At 40.7% G+C, this 26,813-nt stretch overlaps 2 protein-coding genes across 2 annotated transcripts; both read right to left on the reverse strand.

The window, feature by feature from the left end:
- Nucleotides 1-4,323: 4,323 nt before the first annotated feature.
- Nucleotides 4,324-17,416, reverse strand: LOC116126613 (germin-like protein subfamily 1 member 17). The gene is made up of 3 exons (XM_031412292.1): nt 16,955-17,416; nt 5,098-5,233; nt 4,324-4,991 (listed from the first exon to the last, which is right to left on the reverse strand). Exons 1-3 carry the CDS (start codon nt 17,414-17,416, stop codon nt 4,459-4,461), a joined length of 1,131 nt encoding a protein of 376 aa, XP_031268152.1. The 3' UTR covers nt 4,324-4,458.
- Nucleotides 17,417-20,446: 3,030 nt separating this feature from the next.
- LOC116126617 (germin-like protein subfamily 1 member 17) lies at nt 20,447-21,388 on the reverse strand. The gene is made up of 2 exons (XM_031412296.1): nt 21,268-21,388; nt 20,447-21,119 (listed from the first exon to the last, which is right to left on the reverse strand). Exons 1-2 carry the CDS (start codon nt 21,383-21,385, stop codon nt 20,572-20,574), a joined length of 666 nt encoding a protein of 221 aa, XP_031268156.1. The 5' UTR covers nt 21,386-21,388; the 3' UTR covers nt 20,447-20,571.
- Between the last annotated feature and the right edge of the window lie 5,425 nt (nt 21,389-26,813).

The raw sequence follows: 26,813 nt of genomic DNA on the forward strand, positions 1-26,813 counted from the left end.
ATTCTCTAACGAATGGTCGTGCATGTGATACTTAGACTTGAGATCACCAGAGCGCCTTATGCACCAATTGGTGTGGTTTGACACTAGCCCAACGTAGTTCTACTCAGAATTATCAGAACGATAGTGATTGGCTATATCTAGAAGTGTATCGAGACTATGGTGGATCGACAGCAGATTCATCACTCCCGAGTATAGGAGAAATTATCTCACTGAGTAATTTGGTAGATTGCAACAACATTAAATTTGTGGTCATGGTGGGATTGAGTTGTAGCTCAATGCAATCTATTATGGTTGTTTGTCCAATAACTGAATACTAAGATATCAAGGATATCCGAGGTTGACACTACTTATGTGCCTCGACCTTGATGAGATAATAGATGATGAAATGATTGAATTACACGGTAACCATGTCGTTGATAGGTAGTGGTTTCACTGAATCCGAATCTATCGGGTGACCATGTCGCTTGGCTTGAGGCCAATCTTGGTCTGTGTCTAATGGGACGATTGATTGATTGATTGTCAATGGCGATACGAGTCACTACCGATATGACGAGGAGCCTTGAGGTTGCACACATAGAAGACAGATTAAGAATAAAATTAGTGAGAAGGGCATTTTCATCATTTATGATGAAAGGGTATTTTCATCTTTTAAGATTAAAGGGCATTTGGTAATCTCACAGTGTAATTAAATTTGCTAAGGTCGTTGCCTATATTTAATTTCATATGGAAATTAAATTAGTAAGATCGTATAGTTAAATATTTGGTTTAAATATATATATATATATATATATATATATAATACATATTATTTAATATTAATATTTGTTAACATTAATTTGATAATATGGAATTCAAATTTGATTTTAAATTTTCAATTGAAATCTTTGTTTGGCATTTGGAATATTGCTCGTCTAAATATGGAATAAGTAGATTCCTATTCCATATTAGATTAGGTTTTTAGTGTGCACTATTTAAGTGCAACTAAAAATTAAATGAGATATTGTTTTAAAATAAAAGAAAACCTAGCCACCTTCTCTCTCCCAAAAACACCAACTCCATTGTTGGGTGAGCAGAATTTTTGCTTCAAAAATTCTGCTAAATTTTGTTCTTAAAGTTGAGGATTTTTCTAGCCAATAAAATCCCTCAACAGCATTCGTCCTATCTTCGTGTGGATAACGTTAGTGCACTCCTACCTTGGAATGGTAGCGATTCCAATCTCATCGAAGGAGCCTCCAAACGTAGGTATAAGTTCGGAAACGTTTATGTTTATTGTCGATTTATATTAATGATGTAAATTAAATATAAGGTTTCTTGGGTTTTATGTTGTTGTTTGGGGATTTTGATTTTGTTTTTCGCTACGTAAACCCCACCAGCAACTTACAGTGGTATCAAAACTTTCCTTATACCCTTTACGTTGTTATTCGACGTTTGGTTGAATTGATTTCAATATGTATTGATTGTGGTTTTTACATGTTGCGTGAAATTGAATTTTTTGTTGCAAAAATATGTTGTGGTTGATGTGTTACAAATCTGATTTTGTGCATCTGTTTTTGGTGGATCAAAATCACCAAATGTTTGAAGGGTGGAAAATTTTAGTGGACCAGAGAGGATAAAAAAGCTTTTGTGATGTTAAAGAAAAAGGTGACAGAGGCACCAGTGCTCGTATTACTGGACTTCAAGGAAGTATTCGAAGTACATTGTGACGCTTTAGAAGTGGGAATAGGGAGAGTACTGAGTCAGAAGACCCAACTAATAGCATTTGTTAGCGAGAAGTTGAATGATGAAAGGAGAAGGTACTTGACCTATGATAAAGAGTTCTACGCAATTGTGAGAAGCTTAGAACATTGGAAGCACTACTTTTACGCCAAAGAGTTCGTGCTACATTATGATCATGAATCGTTGAAGAATATTAACAGGCAGCACAAGCTCAATTCAAGGCGTGCGAAATGGGTAGAATTTATACAGGCTTTCACATTTGCTATCAAACATCAATCCGGAATACTGAACAAAGTTGCAGATGCTTTAAGTCAAAGACATACTTTGCTTGCAAATATGGAAGTTCGGGTGACAGGGTTTGAAGTGTTTCAAGGGCTATATCATAATGATCCTTATTTTGGTGAGATTTGGGAGAAATGTCAAGAGCGACTTTATTAACAGTTCTTGATTCAAGAGGGTTATCTCTTTAAGGGAAACAAGCTTTGCATTCATGATTGTTCGTTGAGGGGAGCAATCATCGAGGAGACTCATAGGGGAGGTCTAGTTGGTCACTTTAGGAAAGACAAGACGATGACTCTAATCAGCGAACACTTCTTTTGGCCTCGCATGGAAAGAGATGTGATGAGATATGTTGAGCAATATTGGACATGCCATTAGCGAAGACTCAGAGCACCAATAGCAGGCTATACACGCCTTTACCAATTCCTAGGGAAGATCTAAGTTCAGATTTAGTATTGGAATTGCTGAAGACGGAGAGGAACAAAGACTCGATCATGGTGGTGGTAGATCATTTTTCCAAGATGGCACATTTCATTCCGTGTAACAAGACCTTTGATGCATCAAAGATCATGAGGTTATTCCTGCAAAAGGTCGTTCGTTTGCATGGAGTTCCAAGATCGCTTACTTCAGATCATGATGTGGAGTTTGTGAGTCATTTCTGGAGGACAATGTGGCGAAAGATGGGGACGAAGTTACATTTTAGTTCATCTCATCATCCCCTGACAGATGGACAAATAGAGGTTGTTAATCAGGGTTTGGGCAATCTATTGAGAAGTTTAGTTGGTAACAGTTCGCAACATTGGGATTTGCTATTGCCGCAAGCTTAGTTCGCATACAATAGATCGCCCAACTGAACCACGAAGAGGAGTCCATTTGAGGTCGTCAATGGGAGGAATCCATCTACACCCCTTGACATAGCGCCATTACCGATTCTACATCACTATGGTTCGGATGGAGAAGAGCAGGCCGAGATGGTCAAGGATCTGCATGCCCAAGTCAAGCAACAGATCGCAAAGCAAAATGAGGTCTATAAGCATAAGGCAGACCGTCATCGCAAGAAAGTGGTGTTTCAACCTAGGGACTTGGTTTGGATTCATTTGAGGAAGGAAAGATTTCCGACGAGGAGATTTGGTAAGCTACATCCATGAGCTGACGGACCCTTCAGAGTGCTTGAAAAGATCAATGTTAATGCTTACAAGATCGAGCTGTCAGGTAACCATGGAGTCTCAGGTACCTTCAATGTGTCCGATTTATCACCATACCTGGAAGACAATGTCGAAGAGCGAACAAAAGAGGACGATGACGTTGATTCAAGGTCGAATCTTTTTCAAGCAAGGGATAATGACATAGGAGCATCGTGAAAGGTCATTATAGCAATCAAGGATCTAACACAGGAACGACCTGAGGGTTAAGCGGTCTGACTAAAAAGCGACTTGCGAGTTATAAAGAGCTTAATGAGGTCGACTAGCAAATTGAATAGCTAAGAGAAAATACGTGTAAATGTTTTGTCTTGCTTTATTCTAGAATAGTACACGTGTACGTAGGGACACTTGTCATAAAAGTTGATAAGATTTAGGGCAAGTGTCAGATTTCTATTAGGGCTTTGTGTGCCTATATAAGGGCACTTTTCACATTGTAAACGCAGCTTTTGAATAAATATACAGAGAATATTTTCATAAACCTTTGTGGTCTCTAAAGGTAGAATCCTTTGTGGGTTCGCTGTCCTTTGTGTGCATTCATCAAGCCGTAAATTCTTAGTAGGCTTACGCCATCCTTAGTGGGCGTCTATCCTATGGTTTGTCAAGTCGCCGTCTTAGCTTCATTGAACACGTCGCCCTATGCAAGAACGAGTTAACCCATGGTTCCTTACATCATTTACACGTTGAAATTTTGTATGATTTTGGAGCCCGAGGTAGAGTTCGATGGAAGAGTAAGGCAACAAAATGTAACATTAGTTATATTAGTTTTTCTATTGAATTTCACATTCTAATCTTTCTTAAGGATTTTCATAGAGCCTAGAGAACCCTTCTTTTTTATGATTTCTTCAAAAAAACTTATAACAATGAGAAACTTTGATTGAATATACTAGAGACATAAAATTCATCCTGCGTACATACAACAGATTATTAGTTTCTTACGAAAGAAAATATATATTTTCAAAGCAATCAAGTTTATTGACTGACCTAGAGGAAGTCTAGAATTATGGGATTCATTTATCAATCATATTTTGTTTTCACATCATCAAAATGTATCTATATCATAAATTATATAGATATTTGCGATAGAGAAGAGAGAAATAATAGGAAAAATATTATATCACTAAATGAAACAAACAAATTGGGTGGAGGCACATATAAAATGTGTAACCACTTTATTACAACATTGTAACAATAAACTAGGCAAGCGTTATTCAAATTATAGAAGCTAATTCAGTGCATTTGACACATTTCTCTAATCATCCATCTAGAATTTCGCCTGGAGATCTTTCACTACTTTTACGTCCAACTGGAAAGCCTTGGCAAGAAAATCTGGATTAATTGGAGGGTTTGACCCAAACACAGCATCGGCAATAGTAATGACACCGGGGTTCTGGCTGCTCAAACCAGCAAAGGCAAGAGCATTTGTTTTTCCGATATTGAATTGAAAGTGAACGAGACCAATGGGGAAGACGAACACGTCACCCTTGTTAAGAACTTTGCTAATAAGTGTGTTATTAGGATTGGAAGTGACGAAACCAACAAGAAGAGTACCCTCCAGAACTACAAGAATCTCAGTGGCACGAGGGTGAGTGTGAGGTGGGTTTTGGCCATAAGGAGCAAAGTCAATACGGGCAGCTGAAATGCCAAGAGTGTTATGTCCTGGAATTTGATCGACATTCACAGCGCTAACATTTGAACCAACTGGATTGTTTGTGTCTCCAGGCATCTTAACTGAAAAGTAGAAGTCCCCAGCTTTGGCGAGCTTGGGGTCCTTGCAGAAGTTCCCATTCACAAACACTGCATCAAACAATCAAATCAGTAAGAATTAGCCTATAGTTACATATTGGACATGAGTTGGATTGTTTGTATAAATATACAGAAAGAGAATTGAGTAAATATATACCAGCGTTCTTTGGTTCATCTATGGCTACACAGAAGTCCTGAAGAGGACTGGGATCAAATGCGGAGGCCAATGAGGAAGCCAAGGCCAAGAGGACAAAAGCCAGAAGGAAACTTTTCGTTGTGATTAGGCTAGTTAGCTACGAACTCAATTCTTCAACGATAAATATTGCTTGGTGAGTGGTGAGAAATGCTGCAAGGCCAGCTATTGTATTTATATGCGAAATCAATTGAACTGGTCATCATTGTTTCCCCTGCTCCAAAGCAGATGAGGAAGACTTCCAAATTAGATTCATTCTTTATTAACACAAAACACAATTTCAAATGTTGCTTGAGTAAAATTGTTCCTCACAGCTTGAATCACTCCCAGTTTGATAAAAGGACATGGTCCTCTATCTTCGATAACATAATCTAGAAGAATGAACGAAGTCCACACTGATATTTGTTGATGAAAATTCTGACACAACACTGAACAAAAAACAGTTACATCATAAATTAATGTCTCCTATATATTACATAGTATGTTATTTCATAAATTTCAAGCTATATTTAGCCTCACATATTCTCTATTGAATACCATACTTTCTATTGGAAGGTTATTCAGCTGCCATGTGCTTCACTTTAAAAATTATTATTTACTCCATGCCAACTTAGTAGCATTTGCTAAGCCATGATTTTTACTGGGAGAGAGAGAATCACAAAATATATAATTAACTTCTAAATACAAAATAAATGTCTATTTAAATTTTATTTATTTTATAATCCCTGAAGATCTTATAAAACGATTCTAGAGGTTAGAATATTCGCAAGAACTGTTGATCCAATATTGATAACAATGCACTGCCCTTTCGACTTTAATAAATAAACAAAATCGAACCATGAAGAAGCTAAAACTGGGTGACACATTCTATAATTATACTAATATAATAATAGTTCTAGATATAGCCATATAGGCAGAATTGCCATCAGGTCACACCTAATCTGGTCTACATTGACTCTTAGGTTTTCTTTTCAGAGACAAGAGTCTTTTTATGTATTTCATTGTTCAATTACAATTTGAAAATGTCAAAACATGAAAATTATATTTTTCTGATTAGTTCAACAATTGGAGAGACTTAATTTAAAGGCTATTAAACATTTTTACTTTGTCTTAGAGATATAATCGCACAATATTTGAACATATTGAAATTCATAAGGTCGGTTAGTTATACAAGATAGATGTTTTGCAGGTATAATTGGGAAAAAAAAATATAGAGAAATCATTTTGGTCTATGCGAGCAGTTGGAAACAGGAAAACTTATTATTAATTGCAAATGTGAAAGAGTTGGATTAGGTTCTTACTTGTACATCCAGATTTTTTCGTTATGGAATAAATACACAAATGAAATTGAAACTTTATTGGCTCGGTAAAAATAATCAACCCTTTCGACTTTGGTAATATTAGAAGACTATCAGACAATATGCTATTACTTAACAAGACATCATGCATTGAAGTCTTATTATTTTTTGAAAATGAATAAATGCATGCATTAATCAAACTACTTTGTAGACAAAATTCTGAACTTCCGATTCGCTATCAAAATGTATTTGAACTAAAATATATTATTTTTAGTTATATATGATTCAAACACAATTAATCTTATCAAAAGCATAACAAAAAAAAAGAAAAATTTATTGATTTTTAATTTTTTGTGTAGTTTGTAAGAATTGTTTCCAAAATTGTTTATGAAAACTCATGACTGTAATTTTTAAATTCATTACTTTTTTTTTTTTCCTCGATGAGAAAGAAACTAACATATTTGCATTACAGACCAAACAAGTCTTTAAATTACAATGAGATTGAAATGAAAAAAAAAAATGCCGCATGACCTAAGTAATTAGAATTTTAAATAGTAGTTGTAGACGGCAAAATCTATGGTTGACTCGAATGAGAATCATCCTATGAAGACGAGGCCACTAACAATCGCGTAGACCTACAAGGACAAAGAAAGTGAACATGAAGGCTCGGGGGACACTAGTGTGGTGTCTGCCTTAGGCACTCCGACGCTTAAGTCAGCACGGTTGAAAGGAATATATAATTAAGGCTGAGAGCGAGAAAGGGTTTATTGGGAGTATTTTCTAGGCAAGACTATCGGCATAAAGTGGCCGGAGCACGGCCTTACGTCAACTACGGGATGTATAGTTGGTCGAAACTAAACTTTTACGGCGGGGAAAGATGACTATTCTTGAGAGTAAGAATTTAGGAGCTAAAGAAATGGGTTGTCTGTGAATTAATAATGAGAGGGTTGGCCTCTGTTTTTATAGTGAGTCAGAGAAGCTTGAGTCTTTGTAGAACTAGGCGTTCTCATAATAGGAGTTTGAGTTAATAGGAAACTTGTAGTGCTAATCCATGTAGACATGGAAATACTAGTTAATTGAAGATTAGATCTTGGATGAACTAGGAAGTAAGCAGAACTCTAAGTCCTATTTTGGAATGAATATGGGCTAATGGGCTAGAGCCTGATTTGTCTTAACTTATAGAAAGACTCAACTCTTGGAGAGGCCCAAAGTATAAGGAGTGTTTGTCTAAGCTTATAAGCTGGTCAAACTAGCTTATAAGTTCTAAAATTAAGCTCACATGTTTGTTTATAACTTTTTTAAGCTTATAAATTGAGCTTATAAGCCAAAAAAATAAGTTGGAGGGGAGGTACTTTTTTTTTGTTTTGCTTATAAGTTAGTTTAACCAAGTATATTACCGCATTATCTTTGTTTAATTTTAAAATTTCATAGTATACACTTGTTTAATGTAGTACCCTTTTTAGTCATTTTATAATAAAATGTACTTATAAGCCACATTTTACCAAACACGTCAACTACTTATCAGTCACTTATAAGTACTTTAACCAAACATATAATTATTTAAAATTTCAAATGCTTATAATTTAAAATTAGCTTATAAGCACTTGTTGCTTATAAACTAATTTTCATAAGCTCAGACAAACACCCCCTAAGTAATTCACAAAAATCAGTATGAACTTATTACGATTCTATCCGAAACATAAACAAATAATTAATATTACTTTTGCATATTAAACGTCGGAAGTAAATACATTTTGATCCTAGGCTCAAAAGTTTCCAAAATAAAACTTAGCTGTCTAAGCTCGAAAAGATTAAAAATAGATGGAACCATTCACTGCAAAAGCAAGATGTCAGATGTCGCTAGGCATTGAATTTATCCAAATTAAAATCATTGTAACCAAATATAACATATATCTCAATACGAACCTCTTCTGCGCCCATATCTCTCTACATTATAATATTATATTGAAGCATGAACTAACGAAATAGGGGGTATGTGAGAAGAAAGAAATTAAGAAAAAATTATTCTCACTTCGATGTCAATAAATACACTTCATACTGCAGCATGAAAGTCAAGTCAAGTTATTGAATATAAATAACTTTTTTTGTTGGGATAGAGATGAGAGAGTGACAAATATAGACTTCAGACTCCCCATAGTTATTTGAATTAATAAAATCTAACCTCGGGACTATGTTAAAAGCATCAGGCAGGACAAGAAGGTTACTTAATAGTGAAAAAGCTATAGGTCAACATGTCTTAACCACAAACTTCACTATCTAAACTTTTATAGAGAAATAAAACCTACATTACCATCATGTATTAACCATAAACTTGCTAATTTGGTAATGTAGCTATTTGTGAACGCAAAAATTTAATGCAAAGATGCTCATAAAAATTAATGCAGAGATGCTCATATAGTCATACTCAGACATCACAGGTATGAAGAAAATCCGCAAATCATTTCCAAGCCTAGTAACTTCATTTGATCAACAATTNATTTTACAATTGATTAACAAGGGTCAATTACAATTTGGAGGAAGTCAATTTAATTTGGATTATCCAAAATGTTCACTTTTTTATGATTTATAGCAGTGTTTTAATTAACGCCGAAAAGCATTTGAATTTGCCAAATGTGTTAAATATAAGTTATGAGCAAGTAATCAATTCTGAAAATGAATTAATGCATGCATTAATCAAACCACTTTGTCAGACAAAATTCTGAACTTCTGATTCGCTATCAAAATGTATTTGAACCAAAATATATTATTTTTAGTTATATATGATTCAAACACAATTAATCTTATTAAAAGCATAAAAAAAAATTATTAATTTGTAAGGGTCAAAAGGGCAAACTTAGGTTTTCTTATTTTTAATTGATTTTCAACTGATTATGGCTGTGACTATTCAATCGGTCACACCGTTCGATCTAACGATCTCTACTCTACAAAACTCTTCTTACTATGTCTCCTAGTAACTGCTGAACGCCAGCTAAGAAAATAAAGTGTATTTTGAGTATTAACAAAATATAAACTTTAAGTAATAAAATGGTATTTTTAAACTTTTTGAGTAGAAAATTGTTATTAAGGCAAACCTTGGGTGGGAAAAAATCGTTCACTCTATTAGGAAACTCTCAGACTATATGCTATTACTTAACAAGACATCCAAGCAATAAGACAATTAATTCATTTTCTAAAAAAGGAGGACTTTGTCTTACATGGAGACTTATTAATCAAGGCAACATAATGTAGATAACTATCAGAGAGACCTTATCGGATAGGAACAGCTGAAAATCAAATAAACACTACTATAATGAACTGCCTCTTAATTTAGAAAACAAAGTATTGCTTACATTCTATAACTGATCAACACCTCAAATTGTTACTATATACTTCCACCTTACTAGTTTGATAAATAGCATCACTCAGCAAAAAGGTTTTCATAAATCATCAAAGTTTTCCGCAGCCCCCTTTCTGGATAACGTAGTACCTCGCTGATATTTTAGATTTTGCTTTATAAATAACAAGAAGTTCGTCGAGGTTTTACAAAAAAAAAAAACTAATGAAAATTCAAAATTATTATTTATGCAGGAAATAGCATAAAGCCATAAACTGTAAAATATTACGCATTACATGTGTAATTGTATCATAAATAAACTAAATCCTTATTTAACATATAATAAACAAAACGTGTCAAAACTACAGGGGAGGGGGAGGGACTTGTCAGTTTTGTAAAAGTTAGGCGTCTCAGCGATATTATGCTGGCTCATAGCTTTTACAATTGATTAACAAGGGCAAAACAAATAGGAGGAAATCAAATTAATTGCTCTTTTGAGTTGGATTATCCAAAAAATTCACTTTTTATGATTTATAGCAATGTTTTGTTGTGCCCCAGGAAATAAAGGGCTGACGTGGGAAAGTCACGTGAAGGGCGACCTGCTCCGTCAGAGCAGCACGCACACGTCAGACCTGCCAAGTGATGTGGAGCCACACGGTCCTTCTCCTGCAACAAGTCGTGCGATGTCAGCTTGGAAAAAGGGTAATGGGACGTAAAGCCGGATTACATACGACAATCACACCAAACCACGGATTTAGTGATGATTAACGCTTCGGTTCAGTATAAAATAGGGAAGACCCCTTCATTAGAGGGATTCGGCAGTTTTCATAAAAAAAGCAGAAATCTCCTCCTCTGAAAACTTCTCGACTTTTTCGCTGATGTAGTCAGCTCGCGACCGCAACCTGACACCCACTAATATCAATGCAAATCAGTGGACGTAGGACTGCTACCTTAGCATCCGAACCACTTAAAAACTCCCTCTACAGTTATTTCACTTTTCATATATTCCATTTTCATGTTTATCGACACGCCAATTGATATTACACGTAAAAATTGTTGGTGTAAAAACTAGCATCAACCGTTTGGCGCTAGAAGGAGGGCATGATTTAGTGTCTACCCTTCATAGGAGAATTTTGACCTACTGGTCTTACAGCTACAATGGCCCGCCAATCTGAACCTGAGCAGGGAACCAGCATGCAGAAGGAGTCCCCTGGCCTAGAGGGACACCCCTTCCAACATACCTCTAATTTCGCAAATGCTGCTGGGAACCCAACGGGCCCGCAAATGGACCCTGCCATCAGGAGTACCGGAGAGTTCGATAATACTCTCAGACAGTCAACCAGAGGTTGGACCGTCTGACCAAGGCATGTCATCTACGACAGCCAGAGCCATACAACCACCAAAGACGCCTGCAGGTCGCGCGAAAGCGCGGCAAAGGGCGAAGCCCGTGCCGCGAGCATGCAGCGCGTAAGCGTAAGGGTAACAAGTGGCAAAAATAAGCCTACGGGTTCCCAAGGGCCGGCGAATACCAAAGGTGCCCCTAGCAGGGTATCAGCAAAGCTGAGACCGGTGAGAGAGTGGACCCCGAGCTGTCCCACGCCACGATGCAAGCAAACCCAAGCAAAAATGCTGGGCATGGTGGTCCCGACTCACACCAGCAGAGCAATCCCGATCGTTATGCGGGAGGTTATCACACTCGCGGGGCGGTTCGTACCACCGCGAGGGTCGTGAAAGTGCCCCTCACAACCCGTGTTTCACATGCCCATAGTCAGCATGTGTCGAGTGGCGGCGGAAATGCCGGTCGAGGCGAGGAGGAATCCGATCTCCGGACTGTCCTGAACCGCAACCGAGAAGGGAGGGCTCGCACGGGTGAAAACAACCCCCAATGTCTCCATTACCGCAAATTGAGGAGCTGCAGCGAGCTCGGACAGGTTAAGGGAGCAGCAAAACGAGCAGACATAGGTCGTCTCTACATCCCCATTTTCCCTGAAGTGCTAGTGCCCCACTTCCACCAGGGTTCAGAATGCACGACATGCGGCCGTTTGATGGAAACTATGATCCGCAGGATCATTTGTATGAGTTCAAAGAACTGATGGAGCTCCAGGTTTCGGACCTTGCGAAATGCCGATGTTTAGCTGTGACGCGACTTCTCACGCCAAACGGTGGTTAAGGTCGCTCCAACGGGATCGATCAGTTCGTGGCCTCAGATGAGCACGACGTTCTTGCGACATTTCCAAGCCCATCGGAAATTTTCAATGCCTTTGAGCTACCTCAGCAACATAGGCAAGAAAGAGACGAATCCTGCATCTTACGGTGACGCTTCCACAGGGAACTCAACAAGGGGGCTCACGCCCAGAAGATTCCATCCGAACTCTATAATAGCCGGAGTTCGCAAATCGACCTGTGGAAGAACTGCAGGCTGAGGACGATATTTCCCTCACTAGATTCTACAACCTGCGAAAAGTATCTCCGAATAGAGAATTCACTGGCGGCACTTCGCCGTCGCGATCACGGCACCTCCAGCAGTATGTCAGGTCGGGGAGTAAAGGCGAGTTGATCGTAAAGGAGACAAGACGTCAGCAAAAAGGGAAGAAACCCCGCTACGAGCAGAAAAAGTCCTACGCTCCTGTTCCCCGTCTGACACGCGATAGGGCCCAATACACTCACTGAATGTGTCCATATCTGCGATCCTCGACAAATCGAGGAAGCCAGCCTGCTCGGTGAACCAGAACCCATGAAAAACTCCTGCAACGGCCAGGAACAGCAAGAAATACTGTCGATATCATCGGGATAATGGGCATCACACTGATGAGTGCCGAGCTCTAAAACAGGCTATCGAAGAACTAATCAAGAAGGGGCATTTCAAGGAGTACATTGAGACTCCCCAAAGAAAACCAAGGGAGCGAAAGAACAAGCGCCGTGATCGCAACGGGTACACAATGTGAACTGATTTTCGGAGGACACCTGCTGGAAACACGCGGGGGGGCAGGACAGGTATGCTCGGGAAGCGCATCATGATCCGATCAGTGTCATGGAACATCGCAGCGACCTCAGAAAGCCAGGAAGGAAGAACCCATCACCTTCTGCGAGAAGGAGGCAGCTCGCTTGACCATCCGCACGAGGACGCTCTGGTAATCACCCCCCGATCGGATGTCACAATGTCTGCAGGATGCTTGTGGACAACGGGAGCGCTGTGAACATTCTGTTCAAGTCAGCTTTCGATAGAATGAACCTGGTCAAGGCCGACCTGAAGCCAGCTTCGATGCCTCTATACGGTTTTACAAGGGATCACTAATCCCCAGCGGAACAATCCAGCTCCTAGTCACGCTCGGCGACTACGACGAGGTGACTAGAGTTACAGAGTTCCTGGTCGTAGACGCGCCATCGACCTTCAATGGAATCCTAGGGCGACCTTAAAGAACCTTTAAGGCAGTTACTTCCATCTATCATCTCAAGATGAAGTTCCCCACGTCGGGGATCGGGGAGGTAAGCGGGTCGCAAAGTGCATCACGCGAATGCTATATAAAAGCGGTCCAAATGGGACAAGGGGAAGGGCATTTCGGGTGCGCGCCCCGTCAGGCTATGACGATCAGCCGGACGAGCCCCAGCCCGGTCCAGCAGAGGATAATATAGATCCATGAATTCAGGAAATCCCCCGAGCGGCGATTGAGGATCGTCTGAAGTATCAGTTGATCCGAAAGAGCCGAGCGAATGCTAAAGATCGGGAGCTGTCTCAATCCCCAGCTCGCTTTCGAGCTGGTGAACTTCTTGAAGGAGAACATTGATGTGTTGCGCTGGTCGCACGCTGACATGGTCGGGATCAGCCCGGACGTTATCTGCCATTCCCTGAACGTCAGCAGTGAAGCTAAGCCGGTGCGCCAAAAGAGAAGGGCGATGGATCCAGAGCGGTACGCCGCGTTAAATCAGAAGTAGAGAACCTTTCCGAAATGGATCTATTCGCGAAGCTCTCTACCCGACCTGGGTCGCCAAACGATCCTGGTAAAAAAGCCAAATGGTAAGTGGCGAACCTGCGTAGACTTCAGTGACCTGAACAAAGCTTGCCCGAAAGACAGTTTCCCCTTGCCAAGAATTGACCAGCTCGTTGACGCCACCTCGGGGCACGAGTATTAAGCTTCATGGATGCATACCGGGATACAATCATCCCGATGCATAAGCCAGATGAGGAGCATACGACCTTCATCAGGATAGGGGGCTATACGCTACAAAGGTAATGCCTTCGGAAGATGCGGGTGCGACCTATCAGAGGTTGGTCAACCGAATGTTCTCCGACCAGATCGGGAGGACAATGGGGTCTATGGAGACGACATGCTGGTTAAGTCCCAGTCGCCTCAGAACATATCAAGCACCTCCCAGAAATGTTGACATACCCGACTCTACAGAATGAAGCTGAACCCTCTCAAATGTTCATTCGGGGTATCGTAGGAAAATTCCTGGGGTATATGGTCAACCAGCGGGGCATAGAAGTGAACCCCGAAAAGATTCAAGCTCTGCTCGATATGGAGAGCCCAACCACCAAAAAGCAGGTCATGAGTTTGAAAGGCGGAATAGCGGCACTCAGTCGCTTCATCAAGGCTAACCGACCGCTGTTTACCATTCTTCCGTTCTGAAGGCCAATAAGAAATCGAATGGACTTTCGAATGCGAGCAGGCATTCCAGAGTATAAAAGAGCATCTAGGGAAGCCACCTTTCTCTCTAAACCTCTTCACAGGAAATCCTGTCGTCTACTGTTGGTCTCAGTTCGGGTCAGTGCAGCTTTAATACGGGAAGAGGGAAAAGCTCAGTGGCCAGTTTATTATGCAAGTAAACGTCTATCGGATGCCGAGATGCGGTACGGAATGGAGCGATTAGCTTTCGCCCTATTGATCGCGTCTAGAAAGCTCGACCTTACTTCCATGCCCATACGATCAATGTAATGACGAGTTACCCCCTCAGGCAGGTCCTCCAGAAGCCAGAGGCTCAGGAAAGTTGCTCAAATGGGCCATGGAGTTGAGCCAGTTTGACCTAAAGTATATGCCCAGGTCGACCATCAAAGGGCAGGCTGTTGCAGACTTCATCTCGGAGTTCTCCTATCTCCCAAGCGAGCAGCAGTCCAGCGAGTGGGCAAGAAACTATTCAAGACCTACGAATGGAACCTCTACGTCGACGGGTCATCAAACAGGAAAAGAGCGGTGCGGGTCTCCTCCTGGTGAGCCGAAGGGGCTGAATCATGGAACTCCGATTCGGGTTTAAGGCGACCAACAATGAGTCCGAATACGAAGCCTGCTCGCGGGTTGCGACTCGCCAAAGAAATGGGTGCAACCGCGATCAGTATCTACAGCGACTCCATGCTGGTCGTCAACCAAATTCTAGGAGAGTACCAAGCCAAAGAAGGAAACATGGTCCGCTACTTGGAAAAAGCTAAGGCCTCTTTGGGGTCGTTCAGACACTTTAAAATCGTCAGATCCCCAGGGAGAGCAACTCTATAGGGACGCCTTGGCGAAGATAGCTTCATCATTAGACTTGAGGCCCCTGTAGCATTCCTGTTCGTTTTGTCGATGCTCGTCCATCAGCTCGACCGAACAGGCCATGAACGGGGTTCAATCGGATTCCTGGATGACTCCCATTATACAATACCTCAAGGACGGGACCTGCCTAACGACAAGGTCAAGGCAAGGGTCCTACGAGAAGGTCTGCTCGCTTCATACTCATCGGGGATCAGCTATACAGGAGAGGTCAGTGCCCCTCCTGATGTGTAACTAGTGAAGAAGCAGACTACATCATGCGGGAAATTCATGAAGGGATCTGTGGCAACCACACAGCAGCTCGATCTCCCGAACAAAATTGTTCGTCAGGGATATTATTGGCCCCAGATCCAAGATGATGCGCACAACTTCGTCAAGAAGTGCGACAAATGCCAACGGTTGCGAACGTTCCGCGAGCACCCTCTCACGAAACTGGTTACTATGTCAAGCCCCTGGCATTTTCCATGTGGGGGATCGACCTTATCGGCCCCATGCCAGTTGGAAAGGGAGAGGTCAAGTACGCCGTGGTCGCGGTGAGACTATTTTACAAAATGGGTCGAAGCGAGCACTGGCCACGATCACGACCAGGAAGTTAAAGACTTCGTTTTCAAGAACATAGTGGCCGCTACGGAATTCCTACACCCTTACTCAGATAATGGAAAGCAATTCGATAATGAGGAGTTCAAGCAGTTCTGCAACGAGCTGGGCATACCAAGAAATTTGCCTCAGTCGCCGACCGCAAGCGAATGGCCAAGTTGAAGCAGTCAACAAGACCATCAAGCACACTCTGAAGGCCAAGCTCGGGGCAGCCAAGGGAAATTGGGCCGACGACCTCCCGAAGTTTATGGGCGTACAGGACAACTCAAGGACCTACCTCGGAAACCCTATTTCACTAGCCTATGGCTGTGAAGCCATGATCCCTGTAGAGGTCGGGACCGGTCTCTCGGAGGGACCTGTACAACGGGACGACAATGAAGCACTCTGAGAGCGAGTTTGGATTTAATTGAGAGCGTCGCAGCAAGGCTTCACTAAGGATAGCAGCCTACCAGCAGGAGCAAAAAGGTTCTTCGACTCAAAGGTCGGCGAGGACTTTCAGGTCGGAGACCTGGTGCTAAAGGAAGTTCTCCTCGGGCTCAGAGAGCCAAGTGCGGGGGTGCTAGGGCCTAACTGGGAAGGTCCGTACCGGATCGACAAAGTGATCAGACCAGGAGCGTACCATCTCAAGAGATTGAATGGCTCCAAGGTACCCGAGCTTGGAACGCCGAGCACCTTCGGCCATACTATCAGTAATCCCAAACTCAGCTCAGTTTTTGATAATTTCTTTTCAAGCGTTACTTTGTTTTTTTAAAACAGTTCGAATGTGTTCTGTTCGCATGTCAAAATTTTAGTAATCACTCATGTGAACCACAATTGTAAATAGTGCATATTATAAAAAGTAAATTTCAATTGCAAAGAAAGTCATACAAAAGTTTAAGACTCGGGTACAAAGGGAGCGACTCTCTAAAAACTAAGGCTGGTCGGGAAGATCCTTCGAGCCGGAGCCAACGCCTGGTCGGGTCCGGTGGGTTCCTGGGTGGCCGCGGCAGCCTGGTCCTCCTCGGCCATGATCCGAAGGTCGCCTGCCAGAGATTGGAGGTCGGAGAAGTCCAAATCAGGGTTCTTTGCACCAAAGGGCGTAGATGGACCCGATGCCCAGTCCGCAGCCTTCTCTCCATCCTCAGATGATTCTGCATTTCCGCAGTCAGTGCAGTGACTCCCGACTTCTGAAGTTCGGTCTCAAGGGCCAGCCTTTCTTGTTCGAAGGCCCCTTTATCTTCTTCAGCTCGCTGAGCCGTTCGAAAGTCCCCGCATTTCGGTCTTCTCACGACTCCTTGGTGAGCCGGGCGGTTGTCCTTTGAAGCTCTTTTATCTCTCCGCACGACGGTCGAGCTCCGCCTTTTGGAAATCCAAGTTCGTAAGGCGGCGGCCTTTGGTGCAAATACCTGTTCGCCGCTTCGAACGCCTGTGCCCTTTCGGCTTCGACGGACTCCAAGCTCTGCTTCAGCTTCGCGACCTCCTCTTCCAGGTCGCTTGTTCCCTTTGCGTTCCCCAGCCTTGTCTTCTCCATAGACATCCTCATCGCAAGCCATCCCTGGAGCAAAGTACGAGTTAGAAATAAATCGGATTGAAATTTCAAGTTACGGTAGTCTTACCTTGCTCAGATGTTGAAACGACATAGCCAGCAGGTCGTCGCCGTGTCCGCAAATTTGGCGTACGACTCTGATAGCTCGCAATCTAGCAGGCCGTAAACAATTGGTTGCAGGTATTCGGGCAGACTCCCAAAGAGTCTAAGACAGGTGCATCCTTCGCCTTGGCTAGCACCTGCTTCACCACGGGCTTTGCCGACCTCCGGGATCCTGACGCGACCTCAGAGGTTCTCCCTCAGATTCAGTCTCCGACACTTCGGGCTGAATCTGTTTTCTTTTCTTCGACCTCTGGGTCGGAGCCTTCGCTTGGGAAGAGCATCGGCGCCTGAGCGGCCTGCTCCGACCTGGTTGTGCCTCTGCGAGCGGGGCGGGGCTGAGGAGCTGGGACTGTTCGCACGGCTGTGCCGGGACGGCACGAGCAGCTAGCCTCCCTCTCGATCCTCGATCGAGGAAAGACAAACAGTGCTCGGCGGGCATGCCCGGATTCCTTTGGGGGCACATTCCTGCATTCAAGGTCGTTAGTAATCGAAACCAATTCGGACCAGAAGGGGAATAAGTGTGACTTACCTCTTGAGGTTTTAAGACGCCGGTCGCTGAAAAAAACCGTACTTCCGCAAGTTCGCGGTGGTCACAAGCTTCCTCGCGTCGCGACTATCCTCGTCCAGTACTCCGAAAGATACAAGCCTGTCGGGTCAGCGAGTAGCGACTGCTCGGTCGTTCTATTAACTGTAAAAAAAACAGGTCGTTACTACAAATCGGGCGAGCAGATAATGAACTCAATAAGAAAACCTACTGGATCTTGAAAACGGCAAAGGTTGTACATGAAAAAGAAGAACTTTGACTCGTAGGTCCCGCATTGCTGGGGTAGCTATGTATCCCGCGGCAATGGTAGGTGCCGAGATAGGTAGTACGAGTCCTTGTCCCTACTCTTCTTAAGATAGTAGGCGACACCGAGCTCTACCGCATTGCTCTCCCAAGCCGCTCTCGCAGTACGCGATGTACATCGCGACAGCGATGACATACGGGTTTGGCGTCCATTGCATCGGTGCGATCCCGAAATGATCCAGGACCGACCTGATGAAAGGATGGAAGGGAATCCTCCCCCACCCTTGAGATCTCCTCTAAGATCGCGGCGAGGCCAGTGGTCTGGGCGCCGCGACGATCTGGTATGGGCGAGGAACACCTTGCGCGAATATCGTACTGCGTCTTTATTCTATCAAACTCCTCAGAAGTAAGAACCGAGTAAACATCGAGGGCTGCGTCCTCGGGGACTTCCCGCGAGGACGAGCGGCTCCTTCCTCGGGTCTGGATGTTGGTTCCATTCCAGTCTGCAACATCGACAGACACGGTCATTAGAGCCTTTGTGTTCGTCCCGAGTAATGACAGGACGCCTAAAAACCTACAAACGACTCGAACTGTCGTCCAGGCTCGAATCCAAGGGCGGCGTCGTGTCTCCGGTGAAACGCCGAGAGACCCAACACACTGTTAACCAAACCAAAAAAAAAAAAAAAAAGGAGAAGAATATATATATATAAAGGAAAAAAGAAAAACTTATCTCTGAGACGCGAAGCTGGCGCCGAAATTCGTTCGATTGCCTGAAAAAACGCCGGTCGGAGGAAAGTTGTTCTGGTGTGCGAAGATTTTCCATTGAAGCGAAAGAAATTTCGGTGGCCTCATCAGAAAAGTGAGGGTTTTATATGAGGGTTACGAATCGACGGTTACCACCCCTGGAACTGAAACGACAGCCCACTCTCTCTCTCGCATTAAATGCGCCCCACGTCGCATTAAATGACGCGATAATGGGTCGTTTCGGTTACGCTCGCCACTAACGCTGTCAAACGGTCCACATCAGCACACGAGGCATTTAATGTGCCTGACAAAAGCTTTAACGTGCGCAGATCGCCTGACAGCATAAAAACCAAGTTCATTGAATCCGTACAGAAGCGTCCATCAGATCCAGGTCGCTAAAGTGCATATTGTCAGGTCGCTCCGGCAGAGGGGCGCAAAATCGTGCTCGCCAGGGTTTGTACCGAGCTCATCCCATTCAGGTCGGAGCGAGTAAAAAGACGACGTGACTATTTTCCAAGGTCCGACCTTCGAACCTTAAAAACTAGGGGGCTTCTGTTGTGCCCCAGGAAATAAAGGGCTGACGTGGGAAAGTCACGTGAAGGGCGACCTGCTCCCGTCAGAGCAGCACGCACACGTCAGACCTGCCAAGTGATGTGGAGCCCACACGCGTCCATTCTCCTGCAACAAGTCGTGCGATGTCAGCTTGGAAAAAGGGTAATGGGACGTAAAGCCGGATTACATACTGACAATCACACCAAACCACGGATTTAGTGATGATTATACGCTTCGGTTCAGTATAAAATAGGGAAGACCCCTTCATTAGAGGGATTCGGCCAGTTTTCATAAAAAAAGCAGAAATCTCCCTCTCTCTTGAAAACTTTTCTTTGACTTTTTCGTCTGATGTAAGTCAGCTCGCGACCGCGACCTGACACCCACTAATATCAATGCAAATCAGTGGACGTAGGACTTGCTACCTTAGCATCCGAACCACTTAAAAACTCCCTCTACAGTTATTTCACTTTTCATATATTCCATTTTCATGTGTATCGAACAGCCAATTGATATTATACACGTAAAAATTTGTTGGTGTAAAAACTAGCATCAACAGTTTTAATTAAAGCCGAAAAGCATTTGATTTTGCCAAGTGTGTTAAATACAAGTTATGAACGAGTAATTAATTCTTTAATACATGATGTATGTTAAAATAGAAGTACATACATATCCATGATATCATTTTCTAAAGTTTAATACCTACTCAAAACATTCCAATGACTTGTAGTTTATGTATTTTTTATTCCCATAAGTTTACACGTTGAAATTTTGTATCATTTTGGTGATGGAGGGAGTCCAATGGAAGAGTAAGGCAACAGAATGTAACATAACTGAAAAAAAAAAACACACTCGAGGTATACATAACATGTATGTAGCCTCTCTTTATTAGGTCATCCATTGTAACTTGTAAAATAAATTAATGAAAACATTTTGCTAAAGTAGGAAACATATTTCACTGGATTTGACAATATGTTTCTCTAATTGCTATCCATCCAGAACTTTTTCTGGAGATCTTCCACCACTTTCTTGTCCAACTGGAAAGCTTTAGCGAGAAAACCAGGATCAATGGCAGGATCTGATCCAAATACTGCATTTGCGATGGTAATTACACCAGGGTTCTGGCTGCTTAAACCAGCAAAAGCAATCGCTTTTGTTTTTCCAATATTGAATTGGAAGTGAATGAGACCAATGGGAAACACAAACACATCACCCTTGTTAAGAACTTTGCTGATAAGTGTGTTGTTTGGATTGGAAGTAACGAAACCAACAAGAAGAGTACCCTCCAGGACTACAAGAATCTCAGTGGCACGAGGGTGAGTGTGAGGTGGGTTTTGGCCATAAGGAGCAAAGTCAATACGGGCAGCTGAAATGCCAAGAGTGTTAAGTCCTGGAATTTGATCGACATTCACAGCGCTAACATTTGAACCAACTGGATTGTTTGTGTCTCCAGGCATCTTAACTGAAAAGTAGAAATCCCCAGCTTTGGCGAGCTTGGGGTCCTTGCAGAACTTCCCATTCACAAACACTGAAAACATGAAAGAATTGAATTAATATCGAATACATGCCGAGCCATAGAAAGGATGTATACAGAGAGAGTGTGTGCATGTGTGCTGCTAATGTACATTCAAAAATATAAAAATAGAAATTGTGACAGAAACTTAATTAAAACGTACCACCGTGCAGGGGATCATCAACGGCTACACAGAAGTCCTGAAGAGGACTGGGATCAAAAGCAGAGGCCAATGAGGAAGCCAAAGCCAAGAGAATAAAAGCCAAAAGGAAACTTTTCATCTTGATGAGTGGGTTAAGTCTCTCTATTCTTCAAGTATTATTGCTTTAGTAGTCAAGGTGAGATATGTTGCAAGGCAAGTTAGTGTATTTATAGATAAAATTCATTGAACTAGTCTTCATTAGTTCCCCTACTCGAAGAAGATGACGAAGACTCACCAAGTCTTCAATGGTTATCTATTTTTAATTTCCATCAAGAGCAGGTCTTTAACAACCAAATCAAATTGTCAAAGTAAATTTTTTTCTTCATTGCTTACATTACTGCATTTAAATGCATAGAAGAGGTCCGCTTTCGTATCTCACTTGGCTGCTGGTGTTCTTAAATTTCATTGACTGAGTCGTCCAACATGCATGATCAAGAAAATAGTGAATGGATTCACACAGATTTGCTCAAAATAAGACAAAAAAAAATGTATCGTCTTTATGATCTGCTAGAAATTAATAAGACTAGATTAAATTCTTAAATCAGACATAATCTAATTCCCAATACTGCGTACTAAATTTCAGTAACATAAGGAATAAAATCGTTTACGGAAGCTAATAAAAGGAAGTACGAAAAAATGTACATTTGCTGACCAATCATGAAATTCAGTTGGATTGTGTCTCTAAACCTTCATAATTTCATTTTTGTGCCGGCTAATCTCATTTCCACATGTAATCGGATCTCCAATTCTTGAAAAAAAAAATTATTTGTTTAGGTTGTAGGATCCTTTAAGTGATTTAATAAAAGGAATTATTTAAAGAGTAATATTAGCTTTACAAAGAGGCATACAAGGAGCCATACAATAACTAAAATCTAGCCTTTGAAAGAAGGAAAAAAGAGAGAGAGAAAGAGACAATCATGAATTTCAAGGATTGGATTTGACTCTTTGTATAGTTCTTTGTATGCCCCTTTGTAAGGCTAGTATTACTCTTGTTTAAATACGTAAACAATTTTTTCCCACCCAAAGTTTGCCTTAATGAACTTTCCCACCCAAAAAGTTTCAAAATACTATTTTTCCATCGGACATTTATATTCCATTAATACCCAAAATACAATTCACTTTCTCAGCTAGTGTTTAACGAGTTACCAAGAACCAAGATAAGAGAGATTTTGCAAAGTGGAGGTCAGTGGACCGAATGGTGGTGACCGATTGAATATTGGCCGCCGAAATCATTCAAAAATCAGCTAAGAACAGGAAACTCTAACTTTGCGGCAACCGTCAATCAGCGAGAAATAAGATACCGAAGTAAGAGAGGTTATGTAGAGAGAAGACCGGATGTTCAAATGGTGGTGAGTGGTGACGGAGAGAATTTTTTTTGCCGAAATCAGCTTTGAGTAATAACAGGTTATTTATTTTGGATGTGAAAGTGGTATTTTGAAACTTTTTCATTAAGGCAAACCTTGGGTGGGAAAAAGTCGTTTACTCCTATTAGTATATGTGTATCTTCATTTTGTCAAACTCCTTAATTACACCGATGACAATAAAGGTTGGATATAACCTTTTCAAAACTTAATGAAAACCATCTAGTAGGAATAAGAAAATATGAATGTGTGAATATACAAGTAATAGTATACTAACAACCTCTTCTCACAAACTTTTTCTCACAACTCGACACATAAAGCAAGATGTACACTGGTACACACAAGTTTGCGTTACTTCTGGTGAGAATTAGTTTAATTTTGTCAGCAATCAGCCGCCGTAATATATAGGTTTGTTATTTTACAACTTTCAAGTGTTTACAATTCCCTTTTTTTGGGAATATTTCTTATGGATTTAAGTGTAAAATATTGAATAACGATATACCCCATAATTCCTCTAATGAAAATTATACATTAAATCGAGTTTTTGAGGAAAAAATTCAAAAATTAATCTGATCTTGGCCGGCCAAACTTAATACTAACTTAATTGGATTCCATTCTTAGAACTAGTAGTCTCTGGACTCACTCAAACATAAGAAACCTTGAATGGGAAATTTGGTTCCTTACCAACCAAAAAAATAATAATAATAAAAAACAAAAAAATTTAAGTAACTTATTTACTCAATAATGTTTTACATATCAGAGAACATCCTTCCACTACGGTCTACCTCATTCTTATACTTAATTACTTATTACTTGTAGAGAACATTTCACATTAGGAGTTCAAATAAATATCCTTAGCAATTAATCAACAAATGAGGATAGATTTAATTTTACAGAAGATCTGACTTCTAATTGTGATTTCTTTCTTTTTTTTTTTTTTTTTTTTGTCGGGACTAACATAACATTGAATGTTGTATATATTAACAATTAAAAGCAAATTAAACAGCATAGAATTTCCCCAAGCTACCATGTGTCATGTCCAACCCGGATTCAAAGGTCCATTAGGCCCAATCCATAATGAAAGACTTGGATCGAAAAAACATCTAGATAATAAATCAGTTTTCAAGATGCTTAAGAATATTCTTTACCCAAATACTTTGTAGAATAAGATTATGATTCTTATTTTGATATGATTAATCTTAGTCATCCAATCTATTGGATTTATATGGATTTCGACGGTCAGATTTACTTGTAAAACTTCATAGTTGATGTTAAGTTATTTTCATTCCAAGTATTGTATTATTTTGAAAGCAATAATAATACAAGAGAGTTTTCTCTTCATTTCTTTCCACTACTAGAAATACCCCCTTTCTTAACAAGTAATAACTATCACGAAATGGGTTTTTTAACAATTCTTCACCCATCATTAAAGTCAGTGTCAAGAAAGGATGGTGACCATTTTTTTTATTTTTGAACTTTCAAGAATTTCTTGACAAACCTCTTGATAGTTATTACCCGTCAAAGATTAGGTCAAATTTTAACCAATCCTAAATAGTCTTCAAACTATCAAAAGATTTTAACCAAAAAAAATTAATTTAATAATAATAATCAAATTTTATTAATAATAATTTTCTACCCTAGATAGTCTTAAAACTATCAAGGATTTTTTTTGTAAATATAATTTTTTAAATATTTTTATTTTGTAATTTATTACCAATTAAATAATAGAATAATGCAATGAAATTTTTTATAATATTCCTCAACAAACAGCAATTATCACAATTCATAAATAAATTTAAACATTCAACCATCTTTGAACCACACTAATTAACTAAACGAAATTCAACAATAATAGTATATCATTCAACAAAAGTTTAATATATATTTATTCCCTCATTGATGCCCTAACATTAATAGAGCATCAATAACGAAAAAAAGTTTGATACGTACATCGCTCATTCTCCTCTAACTTCATCGATTTTTGCATTTGTGTATATTTCTTTCCTCAAGAACTGTAAAAGATTAAACGTAGATCCAAAAGCACACACTTCAGTGTTTTCCTCAAACATAGCAAACATAATGACATTATTATTTAATCAGAACTTAAACAATCTAAAGCAACACCAATCCAGCCTTAGCTTGGACTAAGCAACCATAGCTTAAACAAGTTGGTTTCAAATCGGGCAACCCCAGAATTCCACTAATTACTCTACCAAGCAACCATAGCTTGGATCAATGTTAATGCTTACAAGATTGAGCTGCCAAGTAACCATGCAGTCTCAGGTACCTTCAATGTGTCCGATTTATCACCATACCAGGAAAAGAACATCGAAGAGCGAATAGAAGAGGACGACGTTGATTCGAGGTCGAATCTTTTTCAAGAAGGGGATAATGACACAAGAGCATCGTGAAAGGTCATTATAGCAATCAGCGATCTAACAGAGGAACGACCTGAGGGTTAAGCGATCTAACTAAAAAGCTACTTGCAAGTTATAAGGAGTTGAATGAGGTCGACTAACGAATTGAATAACTGAGAGAAAATACATGTAAATGTTTTTATCTATAAAAGTTGATAAGATTTAGGGCAAGTGTCAGATTTCTATTAGGGCTTTGTGCGCCTATATAAGGGCACTTTTCACATTGTAAACGCAGCTTTTGAAGAAATATACAGAGAATATTTTCATAAACCTTTGAGGTCTCTAAAGGTAGAATCCTTTGTGGGTTCGCTGTCCTTTGTGTGCATTCATCAAGCCGTAAATTCTTAGTGGGCTTACGCCATCCTTAGTGGGCGTCTATCCTATGGTTTGTCTGGTCGCCGTCTTAGCTTCATTGAACACGTCGTCCTATGCAAGAACGAGTTAACCCATGGTTCCTTACATCATTTACACATTGAAATTTTGTATGATTTTGGAGCCCGAGGGAGAGTTCGATGGAAGAGTAAGGCAACAAAATGTAACATTAGTTATATTAGTTTTTCTATTGAATTTCACATTCTAATCTTTCTTAAGGATTTTCATAGAGCCTAGAGAACCCTTCTTTTTTATGTTTTCTTCAGAAAAACTTATAACAATGAGAAACTTTGATTGAATATTGTTGGATGATGGCTTGAAACACTGTCGTATTAGAACTTAAATGGGACGACGTCATTTTGAACTAAACTGAGAAAACAATCTTGAGCGTTGATGAAGAGAAGATCCAACGGCTGGAATTAAACTCTACAGTCAACCATATAAAAGCAGATGTGTTTTGGCATTTTGTACGCAGTATTCTTTTGTGCAAAACTCTCTCTTCTTCGTTAAACACCATTTTGAGTCTTTTAGGGTTTCAATTTGGGTTGAGTGAATCTTGTAACTTGTTGATTGAGTGACTGGGTCAGGTCATTCTAGGTGTATTTGTATACGCTGTTTATAGGGATTCAAAGGGTATAATCTCTAGGGTGAGTCACGGGTAGAAGAAGGGTTATTGAGGGTTTTGTGTTGTTGTGTGTAATCTGTAATCTTGACAGTGATTTAGTGCAGCGAGCTCGTGTGTTTTTCGAGCTCAACGTGGACATAGCTTGCTCAAGATAGAGCAAGTGAACCACAGTAAAATTCTGGTTGTTCTTGTGTGTGTGATTTATGTTTCTTGATTGTGATCTTTGTTTGGTTGATTCTTGTGTGTGTGGTTATAACAATGGTATTAGAGCCATTTCTTGGAGATTAGGGTTTCACAAAATTAGGGTTTTGCAAATTTGGGGTTTCTTGCAAAATTTGAGTTTCGGGAAATTAGGGTTTCGGGAAATTGGGGCTTTTCAAACCAGTGATTCCTTTGAGTCTCCAATAGGATCTAGGGAGTCAATCTTGGCCAAGTTTTAAAGGTATCTAGGCTGGAAACCAGTAACAGCCTTAAAAATTGTCTGGCAGTAATTGGCGACTTCTGGTATAACAACGCCGCATACTTTCTTAGGCCTTTCTTTCTTACCATTATAGTATAATGAGCACTACTTGTATGGAGATCTCCCAATATGATAGGAAGATCGATTTTAGGAGTTGGAAGAAAAAAATGAAAGCATTACTTTCTCAAAATAAGGTTGCCATCGCACTGGAAGAGGACTCTGAAAAGTGGCCAGAGGAGAAGTTGAAAAAGAAAGAGGAGATCAATGAGGAA

This window comes from Pistacia vera, unplaced genomic scaffold (genome assembly GCF_008641045.1).
Source record: "Pistacia vera cultivar Batoury unplaced genomic scaffold, PisVer_v2 Contig181, whole genome shotgun sequence".
NCBI lineage: Eukaryota > Viridiplantae > Streptophyta > Magnoliopsida > Sapindales > Anacardiaceae > Pistacia > Pistacia vera.